Raw genomic sequence first — 23,850 nt, 5'->3', positions numbered from 1 at the left:
ATTAAAAATGTATAATGCATCTAAAAAATATATATATATGTATAATTTTGATTCTCGATTTGATTCCAGTTCAATACGATTTTGATTCGGTTTCAATTAAAGATTCAGAACCGAACCAAAGTATTAAAATAACTTTGGTTGGATTCGGTTTGGGACCCTAAGAACCATGCATAACCTCAGTATATACATTAGTTTCATTGTATAATTTTTTCTTAAGTTAGGGACAAAACTACATTATACTGGAACCCTAAAAGTTTTTAAAATTATAATTTTACCCATAAACTTTAATAATTTTTTAAAAAATATTACTGTCCCCCTCCATATAATTTTTAAATTTAAAATTTTACCTATTAATTTATTTTAAAAAAAATACTATTTATTCCCCCAATATTTTATTTACACTTTTGTATAAATTTCATTCATATTTTTATATTATTTAATTTTAATCTTTTAATATTTTATATTTTTATTTTAATTTTTACAATTTTATTAAGATTTAATTTAATTTCTTTTTAATCTCCCCAAAAATTAACTTCTAGTTCCACCCAACCTTAAGTAGTTAATGTATAATACCAATGTCATGTATACATGAAATTCGGCCAAATGCCCATACCCACCAACAACATGTTCGTTCAAAAATAAAAGATCAAAACATATTCTTTATTCTTTAAATATAAAAATAGAAGGTCTCTATTCACTTAAAATTAAGTTTGGTTTAGGCATGAATTATATATATATATATATATATTCATGCATATATATTCATTCATTATTGGATTGTTATTACATGTAAGATATCCTACATAAAATAATCGCTTCACAGTATAATTATTTCATGCTTTAGGGTTTTGATATGAGTATATATATTAAAGAAGTATTTGATGGGTTAATTTATTTGATGATTTCTTATATTTTTTTTTTCTGGATTCTCTCTCTCAATAATGTATAATTAATTAATGTACACTTTCTAAATAGCCTCATTTTCTTTGAGTTAAATGAGTTAATTAATGATCCCAATGATAGCTAGAACACAAATATAAATCAAAATAGTGGATTGCATCCATGGGATTGTGTCTTGACCACAGGCATTCTTTAGGTACTGTTTGCAAAGATTTAGGTCAATTATTTGCTGATATATTCTTGTAATCAAGCAAATGTAATCGTTCACGAATTGGTTACTTATGCCAAATTTGTTGGTGATGTTTTAGTTTGGCATATATCTATTTGGGATTTTCTCATAATTCTCCGTGCCTTGATATATTTTTGCATATTTTTCATTAAATTACTATCCCCCACTTTACCTCCATTATTACTATTATTATCATTAAAAAAAAATTGAATTAACAACTGAACCGAATCGATTACTAATTTATAAAAAATTTATTATTATTTAATTTAACAATTAATTCAATCAGTTATAATGGGACTAGTTAATAATAGTAGTAGATAACTAAATTAATTAAATTTTAAAAAATAAAAACTTTTAGCAAAAAAATATTGAATATTAATAGTAACAAAAATATAATTAATTAAAAAAATTTAATATCTTTAATTTTATAATTTGGCAACCATTTTGTAAATTGGCTGTCATTTACAATTAATTTAGTAATAAAAAAATCATTTACTAATTTAAAAATTATAAAAAATTAAATTTTCAAATAATAAATAAAAATTAAAATAAATATTTTTTAAAATTTATTGAAATAATAAATTACTAATAAATAATTAGTGCAAAAAATTAATATAGAAATATTATAAAAATACTAATAATAACTTTATCAAAAATATTAACAAAAAATTAAACATAAAAAGATATTTATAAGACAAATTACTAAAAAAATTACCATATATATATTATTATAAAAAAATTACTAAAAACTAATACTACAAATGATTCAGTAACAAAAATATATTTGCATAAATATTTTATTTTATACAAAAAAATAAATTAAATAAAAAAATGAAACGAAAAATATGATAAAAAAGATAAGAAAAAGAAAATAGTTGAGACAAAAATAATGAATAAAATAAATAAAAAAGAAAAAAATGAAAAAAAAAATATGTTAAAAAGAAAAAAAATATAAATAAAATAAATAATTATTTTACTAAAAAAATAAAAATTATAAATTAATTATGAAATCTAATAATAATAATAATTAATTTAATCAGTTGTGAAACTGATTATTTTTTTATAAATAGGATTTTATTATGTTTGTATAATAATTTTGAGTTTTGAATTTAAAATAAATAATTAAAACTTAATTTTTAAATTTCAAAAATAAATTGCTATATTTTAATAAATAAAATTTTAATTATTAATTTTAAATTTAAGAAAATTAAATTTTATATACAATAATTAATTTTTTTATAAATATATATAACAGATTGATCATTAAAGAAAAAAAAAAAGAGCAAGATATTTATATTTACATTGACTCTGTTTCCAAAGATCTAATCCATCCACATGTAAGAAAAAATAATTAATATATATATAGAGAGAGAGAGATTATTCTCTAGCCACCTACCTCTGAGCAATTGGTTTGATTATTACATAAAGTTTTTTGAGTTGTTCTTTTTAAATTTATTTTCTCATTATAAAATAATTATAACACGTATCTTCATTTTAAGTCGGAACGTGATTTTAAATATAAATAAAAAAAATAAGAACGAAATTATTCTTAATTTATCCATTTTTTTTTAAAAAGAGTTTGATGTGGAAAATGAAAAATAAACTAAGTCATAATAGAAGGGATGATGAGGATTGAGGAGGAGATAAATGTTAATGTCATGGCCTACATCATCACATGGGCATGATTAATTAAATGTTTTTTTTAAAGGCTAAATGCATTTTTTTTAACCCCTTAAAAGTTTTTTTTTTTTTCTATTACACGTGCTCAATGTTAGGTATAAAATTCAACATCTTATTAATTTTATTAAGATCCCTCATCTCATAACTTTTAACCCCTTAAAAATTACTTAATACTTGTTCAATGTTATAAAAGTATAACTATTTAGTCTGCAACTAACGAATGTATATACATAACTTATATGCATTTTAATTTTTTATTACATTTTTATAATGTTTAAGAATTTACTCGTTAAATTTTATAAATTTAAGATTTTAATATTTATAATTTTATAAAATTTATATAACAAATGGGATGCAATAAAAGGTAAAGATATTAAATAAATAAGATGTTGCTCTCGATTATTTTTATTTGTCACCCTTGAGTTTTATATAGTAATTAAGAAAATAATTAAATAATTTTATTTTTATAAAGATATACTTAATAATTATTAAATTATCTTTTATTTCATCTAAAAAATTATATAAATATTTATTTTAGTATATAATAGAGATAAAAGGTAAAATTATATAAAAAAAATTAATACTCCTTAATTTTTTAAATGCAACAAATATTAAAAAAAAAACTCAGTAAGACAGATAGAAAAAATGAATATAAAATTTTCAACTTTTTATAATTTACTTTAATTAAGATTTTTAAATTCAAAATTTTATATTTAAAATAATTTTAATATCGGAAACCAAACTAAATGTGTATTTTGATACTTGAAAAATCAACCAATATTGGATCCATTCCCATTATTCTAAAAACCTACCAAATCCAAGGATATTGGTTACCCGACATTGGCTTCGACAAATTTTTACCTAACTTTATTGTAAAATTGACTGGATTTTTGTTGTTATTAAAAAAATTATTTTATTTTTAAAAAATATAATTACATCATTATCTTTAAAAAAAAATAAAAATAAAGCATGCATTTGTATTGATAAAATATTTAAATATGTAATAAAAAAAAAACTCAATAATTATTATAAACCGCAAATTAATTTTCTTGTCTTTAAAAACCATCACCATAAAAGAAACTCAAATGTGAAAATTTTAAAACCTCTAATATAACACAAAATCTTTATAAAAATAAATAAAAAAAATATAAAAACATCATATAAATAGATAAATGTGGTCATGGGTCGGTTAGAGTCGTGAATAAGATTAGGATCGGACCGAGTTAATCATTTTAGTTTATGAATTAGCTTGGAATCGAAGGGCGAATTCCAATCCTTCTTATTGAACTTGAATCGGAGTTGATTTAAAAAAAATTACTTTGTATCAGATCACTTTAATTTTTTTTTTTATATTAGACACTAGAAAAAAGGCATCAAAATTTATTATATTTTCATCAAACCCCAAGGACTGGTTTCGATTAAATTCAAAAAATAACAGGCAAGTTATAAAAATTAATTTAATTAATAAAGCTTAGAGTTTTAAAAAAGTATATATATATATATATATTTTAAAAAATCACTTATGGTATTTAGCTCTTTACGGTCTATACATACCCAATGATTTATATAATTTATTGATTGGTAATTTACATGTGAAAGTGATAACTAAAATTTATTATACCTATCCATTTTTAGGGCCTGTTTAGTATTTTTGTTAAAATAACTGTTAAAAAATTAGTTTTTTAAATATACTAGTAAGAGAGTATTAAAAAATAATTAAAAATTAAATTTGATTAGTTTTAGTCATAAAAATATTAAAATAACAAAACAGTTTTTTCCAAACTACTTTTTCAATAACATCTAAAATAGTATTTTTATTCAGAAAAGTAATTTTAAACTTTGAAACTCAATGTTAAACAGGGTTTTAGTTGTTATATTTTAAAAATTATTTTATCTAAAATTATCATTCACTTTAAAAAAATTAACATGCATTATTTATTTTCTTTTTTAAATTTATTATTATATCTACTAAATAAAATATTATTTTTATAATTTTCTATAATTTATTTTATTATATAAATATATCTCTTAATTAAATGAGATAAAGAATAATTTAGTTAAATTATAAAAAATTTTATTAGAATTTAATTAGCTTTTAATCAGTGTATAAAATTTTAAAAAATTAATTTATCCAATTTAGCTTGAGAGTGATGAATTTGCAAAATGCATGCATTTCTTAAATTTTTTTCTTATTTTTTATTTTTAATTATCCTTATATTACCAAACAAGCTATGCAATTGAAAATTCTCCTCCCCCCCTCCCCCAAAATTTTTTTTTTTTTACCTCTAAGCAAAAACCTATATTTCGAGGAGCTTTCCTTCCACCTTCCTCGTTTCTACCTCGGCACCTTCTCTCCACTTTCCTCCTCTTTGACCAAACAGAACACTATTTTACAGAACCACAAGTATAATATGAAATTTTTTATTAGTTTCATTAAAAATAAATTACTGGAAAAAAGGATTTTTATTAAATTTTTATATTATAATTTTTATTTTTATTTTTTAAATTTAAAAGAAATTAAATTATTTAATTTTAAATATGAAAAATTGATAAAAATAATCTATTAAATTAAAATGTTTCAAAAATAATTTATATATATATATAAAAAGGAAGCTTCGAAAACGCGTTCCCCCTCATCTCCTGCAAGTCTGAAGAGTTGAAAACCGCATGGCAAACGTACTGGGACACGCCCCTCGAAGTGCAGCGAGGACACGTTCGTTATTTAATTATAATAAGGGTAATATAGTCATTTAGCCTACCCCCCACACCTGATCATTGCAGCGTGCCCCATGTCATAATTTTGCTCACATGACCTACCTCTATTTTTTATTTTATTTTTATATTGTTATGTTCTATCATAATTAACAAATTAAAAAATTCTTATGTTTTAATTTGCTCTTATTTCAAGTCTTTTATTTATTTTTCTTAATTTTATTAATAAAAAATTATATTAATATATTTCATAATAAATTATTTATCAAAAAAATATATTTTTTCACAAGCCCATAAGAATTCAACAAAGAAAATGTAAAATTAAAATTTGGAAAATTCTTAATGTATACAAAAAAAAAAACTCCAATCACAAATGACATTTTTAATTTGCCTATTGAATTTAAAAATTGAATAAATTTAATACTTAAAATCTTAAATTTCAACTAATTATGCACATTATAGAGGGAGAAAAAATACATAAAATATGCACATCGTTGAATTGAAAAAATAACTTATGAGGTATTTTCCACGTTAATAAAAATAAATTAAATTAATTTTTTTAAATTCAAGGACCAAATTAATTTAATGTCAAATTAATTTAATTTTTTATAATTTCTTTAAGCAGCTGTGTAAATTTTAAAAATTTTAATTTCTCTAAAATCAAAGTGTATGTCATGAATAACTCAAGGACCAAATTTAAATTGATGGCAACAATCTTAATTATTTTATATTTTTATAATTAAAATATCAATTTTAATTTTAATTTTTTTAATATTATCTAACTAAAATATTTTAAAATATATTTTTTAATGCTTTAATAGCAACGATAAATATTCTCTAAAATTGAAAAAAAATAAAAAAATAGGGAGCCGAATGCAAAATAATAAAGGCAGCCGCTGGTCAACCAATGACACTGAATTTTTTTCCCATTCTTTATGGAAATTTTGAGGTCAACCGTTCCAGGGCCAAAGTAGTAATTTCGAAAAAAAGCGGGCAATAAACAACATTTAGGCCTCAGTCCACTCTGAAAAAAAAAAAAAAAAGAAAAAATAATGTGCTCTCCTATGCAACTATAATTAATTATCTAATTAATTTAATTAAAGCGGCACCCTTTTATGCTAGCTTGTGAACTGAATTTAATCAAATTTCAAGTCCGTCTGTACAATTTTCTTTAGAGAGAGAAAAAAACTAGAGAGAGAGAAACCGTGTGGTAAAGCTAAGGATCTGTCACAGAGAAAGACGGTGGTGAGATATGCTTACACTTCCCTTTGTTTAAGTTTTTAGATCTATTTATTTCAGATTCGCTGTTTTTCTGTTTGTTTCTTTGGATACATTTTTCTGTAAATTTCCTCAATTTTGTGCTTCTGTCATGTGATTTTAGTATCTGTACTAAATCTCGTGTTGAGTGCATATCTTCTGCATCTTCCCCTTCCCTTCCCTTCTTTGCTAGTGTGATTTTTTTTTTGTCGTGGGGTGAGGAAAATTGTTTTTTTTTTTTTTTTTTTTTTATATTGTGGATTTGAATTTTTTTAGGGGTGGGGAGCAAGCAATTGGTATTTTATGGCATTTGTGAGGCTAAAGCGTGTGTTTTGATGCAGAGTTCGTGTTAAAAGAAGGGATCTTGGTTTCCATTTGCCCGCTCAGTGAATAACTGAAGATTAAGGTGAAACATCGATTTTTTCTGCAGTGCTTGTGGTATAAAGGTTAGTTTCTTTTTTTTTTTTCCTCTCCCTCTCTTTCTCTCTTTTGGGCTTTATTTTCCTCCATTTCAGACCTCAATTGCTTAGGTTTGACGTGTTGAAGATTAAGCTTTACAATCTGCTCCAGAAAAATGCCTAATGGGCTTGGTTAATTCTACATTTGATAAAAAAATTGGGGACCAAAACATAAATTAAGAACAAGTCCAGACATAGTTGGGCAACATGATAAATTGCGTCTTCTTCCTTTTTAAAAGATTTTTTTTTCGGTTTAACTAGAAGATGATAGTTTGTGATCTCAAAAATTTATAGTGGATACTTTTTTCAAACCAAGTTGGACCTAGTATATGGTTATGGTTTTTGCATATGGGTTTGGTTAAATGTGTTCTTTGTTGTATTTCTGTAGTGAGATTCTTCATTTGAATACGATTGTACAATATCAGAAGTTAGATGATTGATCGAATTAGTTAGGTCTTTTTTTTTCCTTGCCCTTCTAAAGTGTAGTTTGCAAAGTATAGGTAGTTGTTTCTTTTCCTTTTTTGTTGAGATTCCTAATTTGAATAGGGGTGCAATTAATGGGAAGGTAGGTTTGAATTAGTAGTAATTTGGGTTTAAAAGATTATGTTTAAAACCCGCCAAAAGATGTTTCTGATAAAGTCTTGTATTTAAGGTGCTTTTGGTCCATGCGTGTCTTTTCTTTTATGAGAATCTTCTTTACTTGCTTTGTGCTTTTCCTTATCTGTCTTCTGTGTCTGTTCTTTCTTGGTTATTAAGTATTGGTGCTAAAATTTAAACTATGATTTCTTTGATTTGCAGTTGTGCACCATTGATATGGTCTGGAGTCATCTGTTGACTCAAGTGTAAATTTCTTTTATGCAACCATATTAAAGGATCTATCCAGTTAGGGCTACAAGAGTCTTGCAGCAATGTCATTCCGTAGTATAGTTCGTGACGTGAGAGATGGGTTTGGGAGTTTATCAAGGCGGAGTTTTGATCTGAGGCTGTCAGGTCATCATAGAGGGAAATCTCATAGTTCAATGAGTGAGTTGCATGACCAGCCTGTGGTCATCCAGAACAGTTGTTGGGCTAGCCTCCCGCCTGAGTTACTGCGCGATGTGATTAAGAGATTGGAGGCGAGTGAGAGTACTTGGCCTGCTCGGAAGCATGTTGTTGCCTGTGCTGCTGTGTGCAGGTCATGGAGGGAAATGTGCAAGGAAATAGTTACAAGTCCTGAGTTCTCTGGGAAAATTACCTTTCCAGTTTCCCTTAAGCAGGTGAGATTCTTGTGATTTTTGTTTTACCTCCATAACATCATTATATGAGGTACTCTCTTTTAAATGTTTGTGCATTGTTTAAGGCATATAGTCAGGTTATATATTTGCAAGATTACCCATCTGAACATGAACACATGGATGTACTTATTTTATTTCAAGGAAGGGGTTTGTGAAATACATAATGAAATGGCTTGGTTTTGTTTTGTCGTCACTTGCAGCCAGGGCCCAGGGATGGAACCATTCAGTGCTTTATTAAGCGGGACAAGTCAAACTTAACTTACCATCTTTTCCTATGCCTTAGCCCTGGTGAGCTTTTCTTTCAACATTTGGTTTGATTTGATTCCGTTGAGTTTTGCATGACCTGCCTGGTATTGTCATTTTTGGGATCTTATATTACAACTGGTGAACTTAGTGTGCTATAGTTTTTTCTTTCCGAATATATGGCCTTCAGTCACATATGGATTTTTTAGCCTCAACTTTGATTGCGAAGGGTACTGTACTTTCTGAATCACTATAGAAGTATAGATAACTTTTATGTGCCATAATCTGTAGCTTCTGTGATTGTTCTTCTTAATGGCGATGATGTAACATTCCTATGTTATGAATTTTACTTTCTAGTTGCATCCCTAACCTAATAGTTGCTTTTGTGTTTTGTCTGAGCAGCTGTGAGATTGATAAGTTCTTACCAGTTATAATTTATTTTCAATGTCATGGAAAGAACAGTTTGACTGTTGCAAGCAATTTTTAATAATTATCCAAGTGAGATATAAACATGTTTTTTATTTTCTCTTTCATTTTTATCCTTGCCAACAGCTCTTGACTATGTTATTAAAAGGCAATAATGTTTCACATTATTCTGATTCTGCTGCTGAGATGTTCTGCGTGATTGTTTCTCCTGTCATTTTACCTTGCTGCTTACTTGACTATCTGTTGATTAATGCCATGCTTTTGCAGCTTTGCTTGTTGAAAATGGGAAGTTTCTGCTGTCTGCAAAAAGGACCCGTAGAACTACTTGCACCGAGTATGTAATCTCAATGGATGCAGATAACATATCAAGGTCAAGCAGCACTTATATTGGAAAACTGAGGTAGAAGTTCACTTTGTGTCCTGCATTTGATTAGCTGCAATTGCATACAACTTTATCCTGCACTTATCTAAACTATCTTGTCCATAATTGTGGCAATTTCCTTTATTATAGACAGATTACAGATTTTAAGCATAAAAAGTGACGTGTGGTTCCAAGGTGGCTCTCTCTATGGATAGTTGTTTCCTCCAGATCTAATATACAGCAGTAACATGTCTAACATGGCATTATCATATAACTAATATTTCATCATTGCTTTCTACTTTTTTTAAACCAACCATTGGGCTCAACATTTAATTCATCTCCTTGAAGCTAGTTTCTCCAATATGCATATGTAAGAATGTAACATGTGTGCGCTTTATATTTTAGGATTTTAATAAGAATTTTAAAGATAAGAGTATGTACTGTATAAGCTTGTGTCAAGGCTCCTTACATTTGATGTCTTTATAATTGGTGCATAAATGGGATCTTGGCTTCTAGATCTAAATTCCAACCAATATTTCATCATTGTTGGTTTCATAAATTTTTGCATGCATATATTGGATTGTAATCATATTTGCCCTTGTTTCAGGTCAAATTTTCTAGGCACCAAATTCATAATTTATGACACGCAGCCCCCTTACAACAACGCTCAACTTTCCCCACCTGGCCGGAGTCGAAGGTTCTATTCAAAAAAAGTATCTCCTAAGGTCCCCACAGGAAGCTACAACATTGCTCAGGTTACATATGAGCTGAATGTGCTGGGCACAAGGGGTCCACGTAGGATGCACTGTACAATGCATTCAATCCCTGCCTCATCGCTTGAGCCAGGTGGTTTTGTCCCAGGCCAACCTGAGCTCCTACCACGTTCCCTTGAAGACTCATTTAGGAGCATTTCCTTCTCAAAATCAATTGATAATTCAACTGAATTTAGCAGTGCCAGGTTCTCAGACATTGTTGGACCTCGAGATGAGGATGATGAGGGCAAGGAGAGACCACTGGTTCTCCGGAACAAGCCACCAAGATGGCACGAGCAGTTGCAATGTTGGTGCCTAAATTTTCGTGGAAGAGTGACTGTTGCCTCTGTCAAAAATTTTCAACTGATTGCTGCAACGCAACCTGCTGCTGGTGCACCAACACCATCGCAGCCAGCTCCATCTGACCATGACAAGATAATTCTGCAGTTTGGTAAGGTTGGCAAGGATATGTTTACCATGGATTATCGGTATCCTTTGTCTGCATTTCAGGCTTTTGCTATCTGCTTGAGCAGCTTTGACACGAAATTGGCATGTGAATAGAAAGAAAAGAGACCACGGCAAGACATAGAAACATTTAGTAGTTGCTAAGCCTTTTCTTTTCTAGGGTTTCATAGGATGGTAGGGTGGGGAGAGATAAGGGAGGTGTTGCATGCAGTCACTGTACAACTAACTACTGTCAACTGGAAAGTGCAAAGAACATCTTCTATGCACGTTGGAGAGGACTATTTCGTTTTCTCACCCTTTTACCGCTGTTTTCCTTGCTTTAGTTTGCATTGAACGGTTCATTGTGTTCTTATCTGCTACCATTTAAGCGTTAACTTTGTACTTTTCACAAGAAAAGTTGAAAAAAGATTCAATATGGAAAGTGTGATTGACGGCATCTTTGAACAATTTGATTCTAAAGGGCTATTATCTTACTCTATGCACCACATCCTAATGGTGATGATGATGATCAGTTGCCTTTGTTTTGGTTCTGAGGTTCTATTTGGTTAACTTGCTTGCACTTTTTGCAATCATATAGTATTACAATAAGCATCGTCAAACAAGGTACGTCTGTGGCCTCTTTAATTCATTAGTTTGTCATCCCATTCCATGTGAATATGCCTCCACGCTTTCACCTATTTCATTCAGCAGTTGGAATCATTAAGTTTTCAACGATATTTTTTTAAGACGGTTGAATGTATGCTGCGCATTAATTACTCCTGCTCCTACTATTGTCCTTGCGCCTTGCAGGCTTTTATGCGCTCATCTACTCATTTAACTTTTCTTTCTTCTCCTCCACGGTTATTGCAGCCATTAAAGAAACTTTCTATAGCAACATTTTCGTTTTGGATTCACCTAACCTCCTTTGCTTCGGTCAGTTGTTTGAGAATTATCACCTTGAAGGTAAAATATGGATTTTTAAATTACTATGTTTATTTTGGAGCAAATTTTTTTTAAAGGAGATAAAATTTTTGAAGGATAAGATATTCAAAAGTCAGTACTTCGAAGGATCATGACTTTTTTTTATAAATAGAGAAAGATTTTACAATATAATTTCATACGTAATTATGTTAATGAAAATTTTAAATCATGTTACTAATTTAAAAACTTTTGCCTAGACTGAAAAAATTTAATCCCATAGAAGTAAAACATGAATATAGAAGAAATTAGAAACTAAATCCCATTAAAATTAATAAAAAAATTTATATAATGGGTATTAAAATTTACAGTTGAAACAATATTTTCATCCTCAAAATTTAATGTAATAATTGAAAATAATAATAGTTATAAAAATAGTAATACAAACAATAATAGTTATAAAAATAAATAAGTGTATATGAATATGTAAGTATGTACATAGACAAGTAGTGAGTCCGTAAAATTTAATTTTTATAATATTATTAAATATATTAATTAAAATCTATTTATTCATTTATAAAGATACAAATTAAACTAATTTAATTAATATTTTATTAATTAAATTAATAATGTGATATATTTATATTCGTATAAGAGAATTTAATTTGACTATTTATTTTTAATTTTTATTTAAAATATATTTTTTAATTTATAAATTAAATTAAAAATAATTAATTAATTATAATAAAATAATTTAAAAATAACTTTTTAATAATTTAAGTATTTGATTAAAATATAATTAAAATAATTTAATTTTTTAAAATTATAAAAAATATATATAATTAAGTGTTATAATTATTAAAATAAAAAATATTAATATTTTTAAAAAATTATTAAAATAATATATTGTTATATTTAATAAAAAATAATTTTAAAATAAATAAATAAATTATAAAGAAAGATAATTTTAATTTATTTTAAATATTTTTTTTTAAATTTATAAATTAAATTAAACACTAATTTATAACATTTTACCTATTTAGGTTGGACCAATTTATAATGTAAATCAAACACTTCAAACAAAAACAGGAAAAAGAAAGTAATGGAAAGGGAACAAGACAAGATGCCTATAGATATTCTTAAAAAACACTTGGGAGTGAGAGCGTTTATGGTGGTTGTAGCCCGTTTTGACAGAGAAGGTCTCTGCAAGGAATTTAACAATATCGTCTAATCATTTTTACAAAGAGATTCTACCAAATTCTTTGTACTTAAAAAAAAAAGAAGAAAAAAAAAACAACAGTAGTTGAACAGAGAGAGAGAGAGCTCGCCGGAGTTATATTAATTTTTTCCAGAAACCCATCAGCCAAACAAAAATCCAAGACTAATTAAACAGGAAAAAAAAAAGACCCCATCATGATTTCTTGAACAAATACCTCTGCAGTGGGTGGCTGGTTCACTCATCATCCCTGGGACAGATGATGAAGAAGATTGACAGATTCTGAGAAGTGAGCACTTCTTTTTCTATTATATCTGCTTTAGTTTCCTAACCCAAGTGCCAATAGCTGCACTTCTGGAACTATGGGTATTGGTTGGTCCTCTTAAGGAGGAAAATACAGATGCAGTACCCTCATACTTCGCCTGTGGACTGGATGATGACGGTCTAGACCATCATTGACTTCTGCTGGCCAAGACATGGGATAAGGATCTCTCTTCCTCTCTCTCTCTCAGCACATATACAGTTATGCATATAAATAAAGCCCATGCCATACATGCTCTGTATAAATAAGCATAAAGCACACATCTACTGTAGGCTTCCCCTGTCCTTCTGGGCAGGGGAATAAGATGGTTTTCTAGCCTAGCTGAGGGTTAGCTCTTTCCCTATATGTGTTGGAAGTATATAGGTTTTGGATTGCTTGTCTTTGCAGATTTGGACAAAATCAAGAGGGCACCTGTGAAGATTTGCGTTAGGGGCTCTGTTCTGATTGTCCTTGTGTTGAGCTCGTCGTGTTCCTAAAAGGGTTTCTTGCATGTATGATGGTGGATATCTCTAGGCCCTTGAGCCAGCTTCATTTAGAGGCCGTACACCCATTGGTTATACGAGATTGAGACACGTGAGCTTTACCATTATCCCTCTAAAGGCTGCCGTAATCCCATAAGATTTTAGCCCCATACTAAGTATTGAGTTTAAGAATTTGACTATGCGCTTTTTAAATAAAATTATCATTTTAAATGTTATTAAAAAAAATAATTTAAATAAAATTATTTTATTATTTTAATATTTTTATAATTAAAATTAATTAAATTTATTTTTTAATTTTTAATAATAATTTTAACAATAATACTAAATAAGTCTTATATTTATATTTATGAAAGACAAGTAAATATGAAAAGGTTTAAATAATGAATGAAAATATCTGACTGAAAGCTTGGCTACTAAATATTAACATAGTTTACTTGGATCTTAACCAAATAACCATGGAAATTAATCTCTTCTTTGATGAGGTTCAGCATCTTGGATGCAGAAGTAGTGGAGCTTTAAGTTAAGGTTGAATGTACAGCACACATTAATTACTCCCACTCTTACGATTGTCCTTGCTTCTTACAAGCTTTTATGAACTCATCTGCTCCTCTTTTAAAAAGTTTTACTTCTTAAAAATAATTTATATTACTACAAAGTAAAGAATAAATATGGAAAAAAAATTAGAAATTAAAACCCATTAGAATTAATTAAAAAAAAACATATTTTACATAATGGTTATTAAAATTTGCAGTTGAAATGTACAATGTGTTTCATCCTTAAAATTTAATGCAATAAATGAAAATAACAATAGTTATAATGGGTATATAACTATGGAAGTTTGTATTCAGTCATGAGTCCATAAATTTAATTCTTATAATATTATTAAATATAGTAATTAAATTTTATTTAATAAATATATAATAAATTTATTAAACTAATTTAATTAGACTTTTTAGTAATTTACTAATTAAATTAATAACATAGCATATATATATATATATATATATATATATATATATATATATATATATATATATATATATATATATATATTAGAGAGTATTAAAATTTTAAATGCTAAAGTGATCGTAAATTATTGATGAACAGTTGATGTATTTAATAAAAAAATAGATCATAAGTATATTTATTATTAAAATGATAAAAAAGATATTAAATGAGAAATTTTAAAAATTAAATAAAATTAATATAATTAAAATTTTAATTAAATTAATTTATAATCATTAAAATAAAAAGTAAATTTTATTATTTTTTTAAGCTTGTAAATTGAATTTATAAATTTAAAAGTTATTATAAATAAATAAATAGGTAAATCTACTTTCAGAAATAAGTCAAAACAAATGCCTTTTACATAATTAGAAAAAAAATTGTAATGAAAAGTGAATTAAAAAAAAAAAGATTGAGAGAGAAAGAGATAATGTTGGTTGCAGCCCATTTTGATGGAGAAGAGGTCTGTTCAAGAACAATTTGGCTTAGGAATTTAACATCCTTCAATCATTTTTACAAAAAGATTCTACCAAATTCCTGGAACTTCAAAATAAAAAAAAATATATGAAAAATAAAAACCAAGAACAGTAGTTGAACAGAGACTCACCTGAGGTTTGATGAGTATTTTCAGGAGACCCATCAGCAAACCTAGGGAGATGCACAGTATAAATTTTACCTTATATTATATTATACTTTAATTCTTATATTATATTTTAATTTTTAAATTTTAAAAAATTATTTATTTAATATATAAATTTTATTCTATATTATACTTTAATTTTTAAATTTTAAAAAATAAATTATTTAATTTCTTTAATTTTAATATATAAAATGATTTAATTCATGTAAATTTAACATTTATAATAATTTCATTCATTAATAGAAACATTAAATTGCCCTATATATTAAAATAATAAGAATTAAAGTGTGATATAATATAAAATTTAAATATTAAATATTAAAAATTTAAAAATTAAAATATAATATAATATAAAATTTATGAATTAAATAATTAATTTTTTAATATTTAAAAACTAAGATAAAATATAAATTAAAATTCAGAAACTAAATTATAAATTTTCCTTCTTTATATGTTATCAAATTTTTATCGCAAAAAACAAAAAAAAAATTTATCATATAAAAAAATTCAAAGTTATTAACTAAATATCTGTATTTATTAAAGTTTAATGGACATTTTTGTATAAACTGTATTAGAGATATAAAACTATTATTATAATCTTATAAGGGCGTAAGCAACACTGGCATGAAGAGTTTTCTCTCTAGCGGGTTGAGCTTCTGAGACCAGAGTCTCTTTGTTCTATCAGTTCTAGCGAGCGCCCTCTACCGTTCTTGGGTGAGGGACGGCCTCCATGCCCCGCTCGAATGTGGGTTTCCTTCCTCTTCTCTAGATGAGGCTATAAATAGGTATTTTGATTTGAGTTTTTGCTTGCAGGTTATTGTGTTCATGGTGAAGGAATCTTGAGACCTGCAATGCAGATTTGTTGCTTTCTTTGTTTCCAAGTTTGGGTGCTTGTGTTTCATGCAGGGGGTTAATCTTCTCCATAGAGGATCTTCTTGCATGTGGTGGATTCTATTACACAGATGCCTTAAACTCTCTGATTCTCAGCCAATAGAAGGGCGCTTTCTAATTTTTGGCCGTCAGGACGACCATCTTTGGGACCCATAGCTGGCTCGGCTTCTCTGATTGACCAATTATCCCCTGAAAGCTCTAAAATTGTAGGAGCTCTAATCGTCACTCTTTCGTGGATCATCAGACATTGTGGTTTCTTGTCTTTTGAGGCCTTCCTTTATTTCCTTGGAGGGACGTTTCGTAAGTGTAAAAGATTTGATTGAGGTTTTGGGAATAACTTGAGAAGTTTTCTTCAGGCGAAGGAGGACGGAGGAGAAGGAGAGGGTGGTGGACGGCACTGTTTAGCCTTCTCTCTTTTCTCCTTCAGTTAGCTCGAGGGTTTCTTTAGTGGACCTTGGGCCAATTGTATGGTAGAGATGAGAAAAGAGATTATAAAACATATTATTATAATCTCCATAGTGATCAGTTTCTTGACATATAAAATCGTACCGTATTGACCCATTGTTTCTGCCTTTTCTGCATCTGGGATTTTAGAGATTTTATAAAATGTTGGTTTGGTTTGATTGTTTGAGCATGAGCAGAAAACTTGAGTCAAAGAAACTCTGGAGTTTGACAGCTTCGAACACCCAGAGCATCCCATGCTCTGTGGAAGAACACTTCAGAAAAACCGTTGGGACCAGAGGCTTTAAAGCTACCCAAGGTGAACGCTGAATTATTCACTTTCTTTAGTCATCTGCAAAATCAAATTGCATATTCTTGATATTGGACTCTCTACTTTACCCAGTTTTCTTTGGATAGCTACTTTAGCAATGATTTTTGAATATTTATAAAGCCCAAAGTTGGGCTCTAATTGGACCTCTCTTTTTCGGGATGAGTTTATGAAGCCCTCAAACCTCTATCTACTCTAGGCCCATGTCCAACTAGAAGGATATTATAAGGGCATTTCAGTCATTTTCATAACCCAACATGATCCAAACAAGAGCGCGTCGAGTCCGCTAACCCTAAACTTTCCAGGCACTGGCCCTCTCTCTCCATTAAAGCAGATTCTCGCCGCTCGCCGGTTCATCTTTCGTCTTCCTTTCTTATGCCTTTTGTTGAGGGATCTGAGGCTGTGTTTTCTGTTTTTGATTTTCATATTTTTTTTTCTGTGTTTTGCCCGATGATGTACATCACAAACTTGTTGAACGGTTGCAAATGTTTGCTTTAGTTCACGCTAGCCTTCACTCACTATCACTTTCGCCACCTCTACCGCCACCTCTACCACCACCACTACCTCCTCCTCCTCCTCATTCTCTTCTTTATTCATACATACATATATATATATATATACACACACACACATATAAGCGTTGTAGTGGTCTGTGAAGGCTTTCGATGGACGCCATTTGCGCTAAAACCGTGGATGATGGTTCGAAGCTATGAGATCTGAGGGCTTTTTATCAAAATTTTCCTTTTTAATGGAAACCCATACATGCATGTTGCCTGAACAGTTTCTTTGAGGGAAACCCATGTCTGCATCTTGCCTGAAACGGTGAATATGTTAAACGTGTGCTCATATTGGCTTTGAATGTTTGCTTTCTTTGGTCTGATGGACTTAATATATTTGCTTTTAAATTTTCAATTGGTCGTTTTTGTCTTTTATATTGATTGACACAGATTTCTAACTATGAGGTTCCGTCATCACAATGAGCACTTGCGTCTTGAGGAATACTGGCTGTTGGTTGTGGTAGTGGTAATGTTCTATTTTGTTCTGTTATCAGAGAAGATGTGGATTGGTTTTTAATGAAATTATATGTTCCCAAAGTTGCAACAGGTTTGATCTGATGGCTTCTATGGCTTCTTAAATTTATTCAAATTTGCCATTTTTGGTGGACACATTAGTATTCCTGTTTTTTATTTGAGTAGTGCTTCAGAATATTATATTTTGCAATTAAGTTGATCAACTTTGTTATATCTTCTGCATCAGCTTTTCTTCATCAGTATTGTATTTAAGTGTGTCAATAATGTGGCGCAAAAGTTTTTATGGTGTGCAATTAGCATCAAATATCACATATTCACTGGAAGGAATGACATCCTTCATCTTTTATTGGCCAATACAAAAAGAATGGGTTTTTTTTTCCTGGACTTGTAATCTGACTCTGTTGTGCCATTTCTAATCAAAAGCTAACTTTGAGCTTAATTGAATCAAGGACTACTTATTTTTATGCAGGCCAAGGAGCTCAGCAATATTGACTTTATCTCTGTATTCATTGTATGTCCCTGATTGAGGCTGAGGTCGAGGTTGGTTTTCCAGAAAGCATTTTTCGTAAAGGGGCCTTTCTAAATGCTGTTGAAAAAAAGCTTTTGAAAAAGAAAAAAGCTATTTAGTAGTTTTGGAATTCTTATGATTAAAATATGTCAAATTTGATTTTAAGCCAATTTTTAATACCAACATATTTAAGGAGATTTTTTCTTAGTAGATGATGTCTGGGAATTTCGACTGGTAAACTTAATAAACTAAAATTATATAATTATGCTCTAATTGAATTTTTTGGTAATAAGTTATGTAAAATTTTCCTGCTATCATAACATGACTTGTACTCTAGTGAGAGTTCTTGGGTATTACTGTCTTAATAGACAACAATTGTATGCGCTATATTCTTTTTGACTCCAAAATGAATGTGATTTGCAGTTGTGCTATATTCAGATATAGGTATCCCGAGTCGTCTTCATGTCTCTCTGCCCAATGATGGACAATGAAAGTTAGTGGAATGGTTGCTAGATTGTTCACTGGGGACATTTTTTGCCATCTTTACCTTACTATCAGCATTACCATAACCTCTCTCTCTCTCTCTCTCTCTCTCTCTCTCTTTATCTATCTATCTATCTATCTATAAGGGTTGATATTGTGGAAAGGTTCTCAGTGAAAACCAGTTAGGTGCATCCTTGATGACCTGCTATAGCTATGATATCTGAGGGCAATTTTAGTTTATATGCATCCAAATGGTTCCAGATTTTATCTTTCCTCTTGATCTCATCACATGGATATAATTATATTTGTTTAGTCTACAAAAACTCCCATTTGAAAAAGTTAAAAGAGTTTGGATTTTTTTTCAATTGATTCGTTTCGTTCCGTTTGACATTTTTTATTTAGTTTTTGTTCTGTTGCTGAAGGAATGGAGCTGATTCTTGGAGTCATAAATTTTGTACACCTGTATATATTTTTGCAGATAATTAATTTCTGAAGCCATTTAGGTATGTGTTAGATGTCAACTTTTCTTTAGTCATTTTCACTTCTGTGCTTTTATGTTATTGATGTGAACTAATTATTCCAGTTAGGAGCCGCAAAGATTTTGTTTTCTTAATTGTCTAGTAAACTGCTCAGTGATGATAACTCATTACACAGAGTGGTGACATTGTTTTTCAGTGCAAGCCTCCGCTATCTCTTACTGCCCCTCTTATCATTTGGCTGGAGCTAATTCAGCATCTTCTTTTTCTTCTTCTTCTTCTTTTTATTGTTATTATTATTATTATTATTATTATTGGTGGTGGTGGTGGTGGTGTTTCCATTATCATTTTGAGAGGCGAGGAGGCTTTAAATGAAAAACAAGGGCTTCACCAACTATGATTTGTTATAGCTATGAGATCTGAGGGCAGATCATGTTACCATAGTATTTGGGTGGGTGAATACTTTAAATGCAAATGCTAATGAAGGTTGTGCCGCAGAAAGATCAATTTATATATTGCCCCTTCATTAGTAGTTGTTCTTTATTCTTTAATTTTCTGGCAAGTATGATAACCGTCGAGTTGGTTTCATGGGTTAGCTGTTTTGTTCTTTCATTTTTTGTTGTCAATGGCATGTAGGTTTACAATTAGAAATAATACCATTGAAGTGTATTATGCCTAATGATGGAAAAATCAACTGAATTGAGTGGTTGCATGGTTTTTTTGTCACTGGTCTTGCTACCACCTTTGCGTGTGTCCTTTGTGAAAAGGCTTTGATGAAAAGTCTGCATTTAACCTCATATGATCTGTTAAAGCTATGAGATCTCAGCGCCTATTTCTGAGTGTAGCCCAAGTCCTTGGTGATTTATTATTGAATTATGTGTGGTGCTTTTCAGGATATAGTAATAGTATTTGGAATAGGATTTGAAATCATGCAATTACAAGTTTTATCCTTCATGTTTTAAAACGCTTGATGAGGAATCTAATTATTTCCTTATTTCAGATAAATTTTAATCCTGCAGTTGTCATGCTATTAGTTTGCATTAGATGTTAAAATTTGCATTTTTTTAGTTATGAAGGTCATTTAGCTCCTAAATTTGCATATCCTGAGTTGTCTTCATGTTTCTCTGCCCAATGATGCACAATGAAAAGTTAGCGGAATGTTTGCTAGGTTGTTCACTGGGAGCATTTTTTTTCCGTCTTTACCTTACTATCAGCATTACTATAAACTCTCTCTCTCTCTCTCTCTCTCTCTCTCTCTCTCTCCAAGGGTTGATATTGTGGAAAGGTTCTCAGGGAACACCAGTTAGGTGCATCCTTGATGAGTAGGTATAGCTATTTTTGGTTTATATGCATCCAAATGGTTCCAGATTTTTCTTCTCTTGATCTCATCAAATGGATCTGCAGTTGTCATGCTATTAGTTTTCATTAGATGTTAAAATTTGCATATTTTTTCGTTATGAAGGCCATTTAGTTCCCAAGTTTGTCATTGTTGAAGTTTTGTTTTTCTTCTGTTCTGATTTTTAGATGAAATTTAGAAGTTGCAAAATTGTGAGCTTTTTCATGTTGTATAGCGAAGTACGGATGAAATCAAGGTAGCCTGGGTTGGAGTACATGCCACACCTGCATTCCAGGTTTGGGGATTTAGGCTAAATAACAATGGTTTACAAAGTTGTAAGGGCGAGATGGCCATAGAAATAATTTATTGGATGTTATAGTACAGTAATTTAATGTGATGTTGAAGATTTTGATTGCAAAGATCTATTATCTAGACTTTTTTTTTCCCGTCTTCTAAAGCAAATTCAAAGAGGATGAAAATTGATTTTTATATAAAGGAAAAAGAAAATGTGTTGTATAAAAACCAATAATCCAAAGTGATTCAACTTCATCCATCGCTGTAATCCTACAATCATCACTACAATTAGTGGATTTTGTATGAAAGTTGTATTATTGTAAAAATAAAATAAAAAATATCATATTACTCGACGTCAATTCAGGGGCGGATTTAATTGATTATGGTAGACTTGAGTGAACAGATCTGGTTTACAATTTATTTGGCCATGTGCATTTTCCGGCTATTCTTTCTATGCCTATAGCTCTTACTGGATGTGCAGGCTCCTTGATTTGGCATCTTGAAAAATCTGGTTGCTATTCTGTCCGTTTCGTGTGTTAATAACCTCATGATCTACAAGGAGCTACACCGGTTGAGGGAGGGCAACGAGCACCAGCCTCACCAGCTACCATCAATCCTGTGGACGAAGAGGTGGATTTTGCAGGTGCAGGGTGTTAAAAATTGGATTCCATTTGTCCAATGTGTAATGATAATGTGAAATCCCTGAAACATAGGACATTTTCTTCTCCGTTGCTCCAACTCTCTGGGCAATTTTGAAGGAGCGCGACCGAGTCATTTTTTAGCATAACTCTCCGGACCCAGTTGCCTATTCACAGCAACAACTGCCATCTATAATAGGCCCTTCGATGATAATTGCAAGCAATGCTCCAAGGTCGGACAAATGGGAACCAGCTCCGTTTGGCACTCTTAAATTAAACTGTGATTTTGCTTGGAAAGATGAGGAAAATGCAGCAGCATTTGAGATGGTTGTAAGAAACTATATAGGGGTGAGTTACTAGATGGAGTGGCTAATGTAGCGTGTTGCAACTCACCGTTAGCAGAGGAAGCACGGGCCATGCTGGAAGGAGTTCAACTGGCGCTTTCAATGGCTGCCCCTGTTATTATTTTGGAAACTGATTCAACAATTCCCTTCTCAGCAGTGCAAAAGTCTTAATTGGAAATTCTTTGAGAAATCAAGGCCACGGTTCGTGCTATTCTATCTTATGCCTCTTGTTTTAGACAGCTTAATTTCTCTTTAGTGAAGAGGAGTGCAAATTCAGGTTTACCTAGTCTTTGCCTTAAAATTGGCTTAAGATGTATTCGTGGCCCCTTGTTTTTTTTGATGCCCCTACGGCCTTGCAGTGTAAAAAATTTGCAAAAAAAAAAAAAAAAACTATCTTTTTATTTTGCTTACATGATTCCAAGTTACCGTCTCTTGTCAACGACTATCTAGAACAATGAGGTTTCTTTTTTTTTTGGGTTATATTTTTTTGGAGTTTAGGTGATTGACCTGGCATAGGTAGAGGGTAACATCTTGCTGGGATTTGTGGACCTCTACCCCTTTGAGAGCTACATATTCTGATGAATTGTTCAAAGTGATGGTCAAGATCAAGAAAACTGGCAAGAAGAGATAGATGATGGGCCTGCATTGCCCTCTTGGTAGAAGTGAGTTCATGGGTTTTGGTTGGTTGGTTGTGATTGATGGGGGACCAGAAAATAGGGTCCCATTGTTCATGAGATAATGAGTTCAATCTACAGAAGCTCACTAACTGGCAACTGCTAAATTTGTATATCTTTTCTTCAATAATTAACAACCCATCTCCTATGTCCATCTCCTATTTGCACCTCATATTTGATAACCAAACAATACCCACTTCCCAATTTAGATTCCATATATATATATATATACATTTTTTTTTTAATTTGTCATATAAATTTATAATTGTTCTTTTTAATAATACCTTCTATAAGAATTAAACTTAAATTTTCTTTTTAAAAGCAGAATGAAATTTATTATTATAAATCTTCTGCTACACTCAAAATTTATTGATAATTTGTTGATAATTTGAATTCCATATATGATTGCTAAGCAAAATTTTGGATATTTAAGAGTTTTAGAAACAGAAAAGGTCATATTGACAATGAAAGCTAAAATTGAATAATTCAATGGAATTTTATTTGGTTAATACTTGGGGAAGTCAAAAGTGATAGGGTGGATAACTCATGTCGAACCCCTTGAAAAGAAATTTATTTATTTATTTTATCTTATAAACATAATTTATTCATATTACTTACTACATATACATTTATGCAGATAAAAATAAGAAATTACTTTCTCAGTTTTTTAAGAAGTTGGTATAAAATATGAATTAAATAAAATGAATTTTCTAATTATTTTATCCCAACCAAACAAGACTTAGACCATTAATTACAGGGGAATCCATAGGCCAAACCATTGCTCAAATAATTTGACAAGACTGATGCACGCAAGCCAACCCCCACAACCTGCAACCAGCGCCCCAATAATCCAAAAATAAAAAGAAAGATTCTTTCTTCGGAAGCAGTCTAATTTGTGCATCGGCCTTTGAATTTGAAGCAAGAAAATGAAATCTAGGGAAGTGAAATCTCGAGCCTCCACAGCCTATGGAATACTTTAAAAAATTAATAATAAAATATAAAAAGTATTCTCAAGTTTTGCCTTTGGAAATTTATCACCCTAAACAATTTTTTATTTTATTTTTAAAATCAATATTTTACAGTCATT

The 23,850-nt window shown here is 29.7% G+C and overlaps 1 protein-coding gene and 1 long non-coding RNA gene across 3 annotated transcripts; both read left to right on the top strand.

Annotated features, from left to right (window-relative positions):
• Positions 1-6,611: 6,611 nt before the first annotated feature.
• LOC110651585 (tubby-like F-box protein 8) lies at positions 6,612-11,204 on the top strand. 2 transcript variants are annotated; one of them, XM_021806956.2, is made up of 6 exons: positions 6,612-6,766; positions 7,120-7,224; positions 8,035-8,492; positions 8,711-8,798; positions 9,447-9,579; positions 10,148-11,204. In XM_021806956.2, exons 3-6 carry the CDS (start codon positions 8,145-8,147, stop codon positions 10,851-10,853), a joined length of 1,275 nt encoding a protein of 424 aa, XP_021662648.2. In that variant the 5' UTR covers positions 6,612-6,766; positions 7,120-7,224; positions 8,035-8,144; the 3' UTR covers positions 10,854-11,204. The 2 variants fall into 2 exon arrangements, with proteins under 2 accessions (XP_021662648.2, XP_021662649.2); XM_021806957.2 differs by lacking the exon at positions 6,612-6,766 and adding an exon at positions 6,784-6,994.
• Positions 11,205-15,930: 4,726 nt separating this feature from the next.
• LOC131174396 (uncharacterized) lies at positions 15,931-21,232 on the top strand. Its single transcript, XR_009144659.1, has 2 exons — positions 15,931-16,104; positions 16,226-21,232. It is a non-coding gene; the product is annotated as an uncharacterized LOC131174396 (long non-coding RNA).
• Positions 21,233-23,850: the final 2,618 nt, after the last annotated feature.

The sequence above is a fragment of the Hevea brasiliensis genome, chromosome 16, assembly GCF_030052815.1.
Source record: "Hevea brasiliensis isolate MT/VB/25A 57/8 chromosome 16, ASM3005281v1, whole genome shotgun sequence".
Taxonomy (NCBI): Eukaryota; Viridiplantae; Streptophyta; class Magnoliopsida; order Malpighiales; family Euphorbiaceae; genus Hevea; species Hevea brasiliensis.
Note: the sequence above shows the minus strand (reverse complement) of the source record. Positions and strands in the feature narration are given on the sequence as shown.

Coding starts and splice junctions, on each gene's coding strand:
- LOC110651585 (XM_021806956.2), top strand. CDS start 8,145: ATGTCATTCCGTAGTATAGTTCGTGACGTGAGAGATGGGTTTGGGAGT. Junction 8,799..9,446: donor TTTCCTATGCCTTAGCCCTG/GTGAGCTTTTCT, acceptor ATGCTTTTGCAG/CTTTGCTTGTTGAAAATGGG. Junction 9,580..10,147: donor ACTTATATTGGAAAACTGAG/GTAGAAGTTCAC, acceptor CCCTTGTTTCAG/GTCAAATTTTCTAGGCACCA.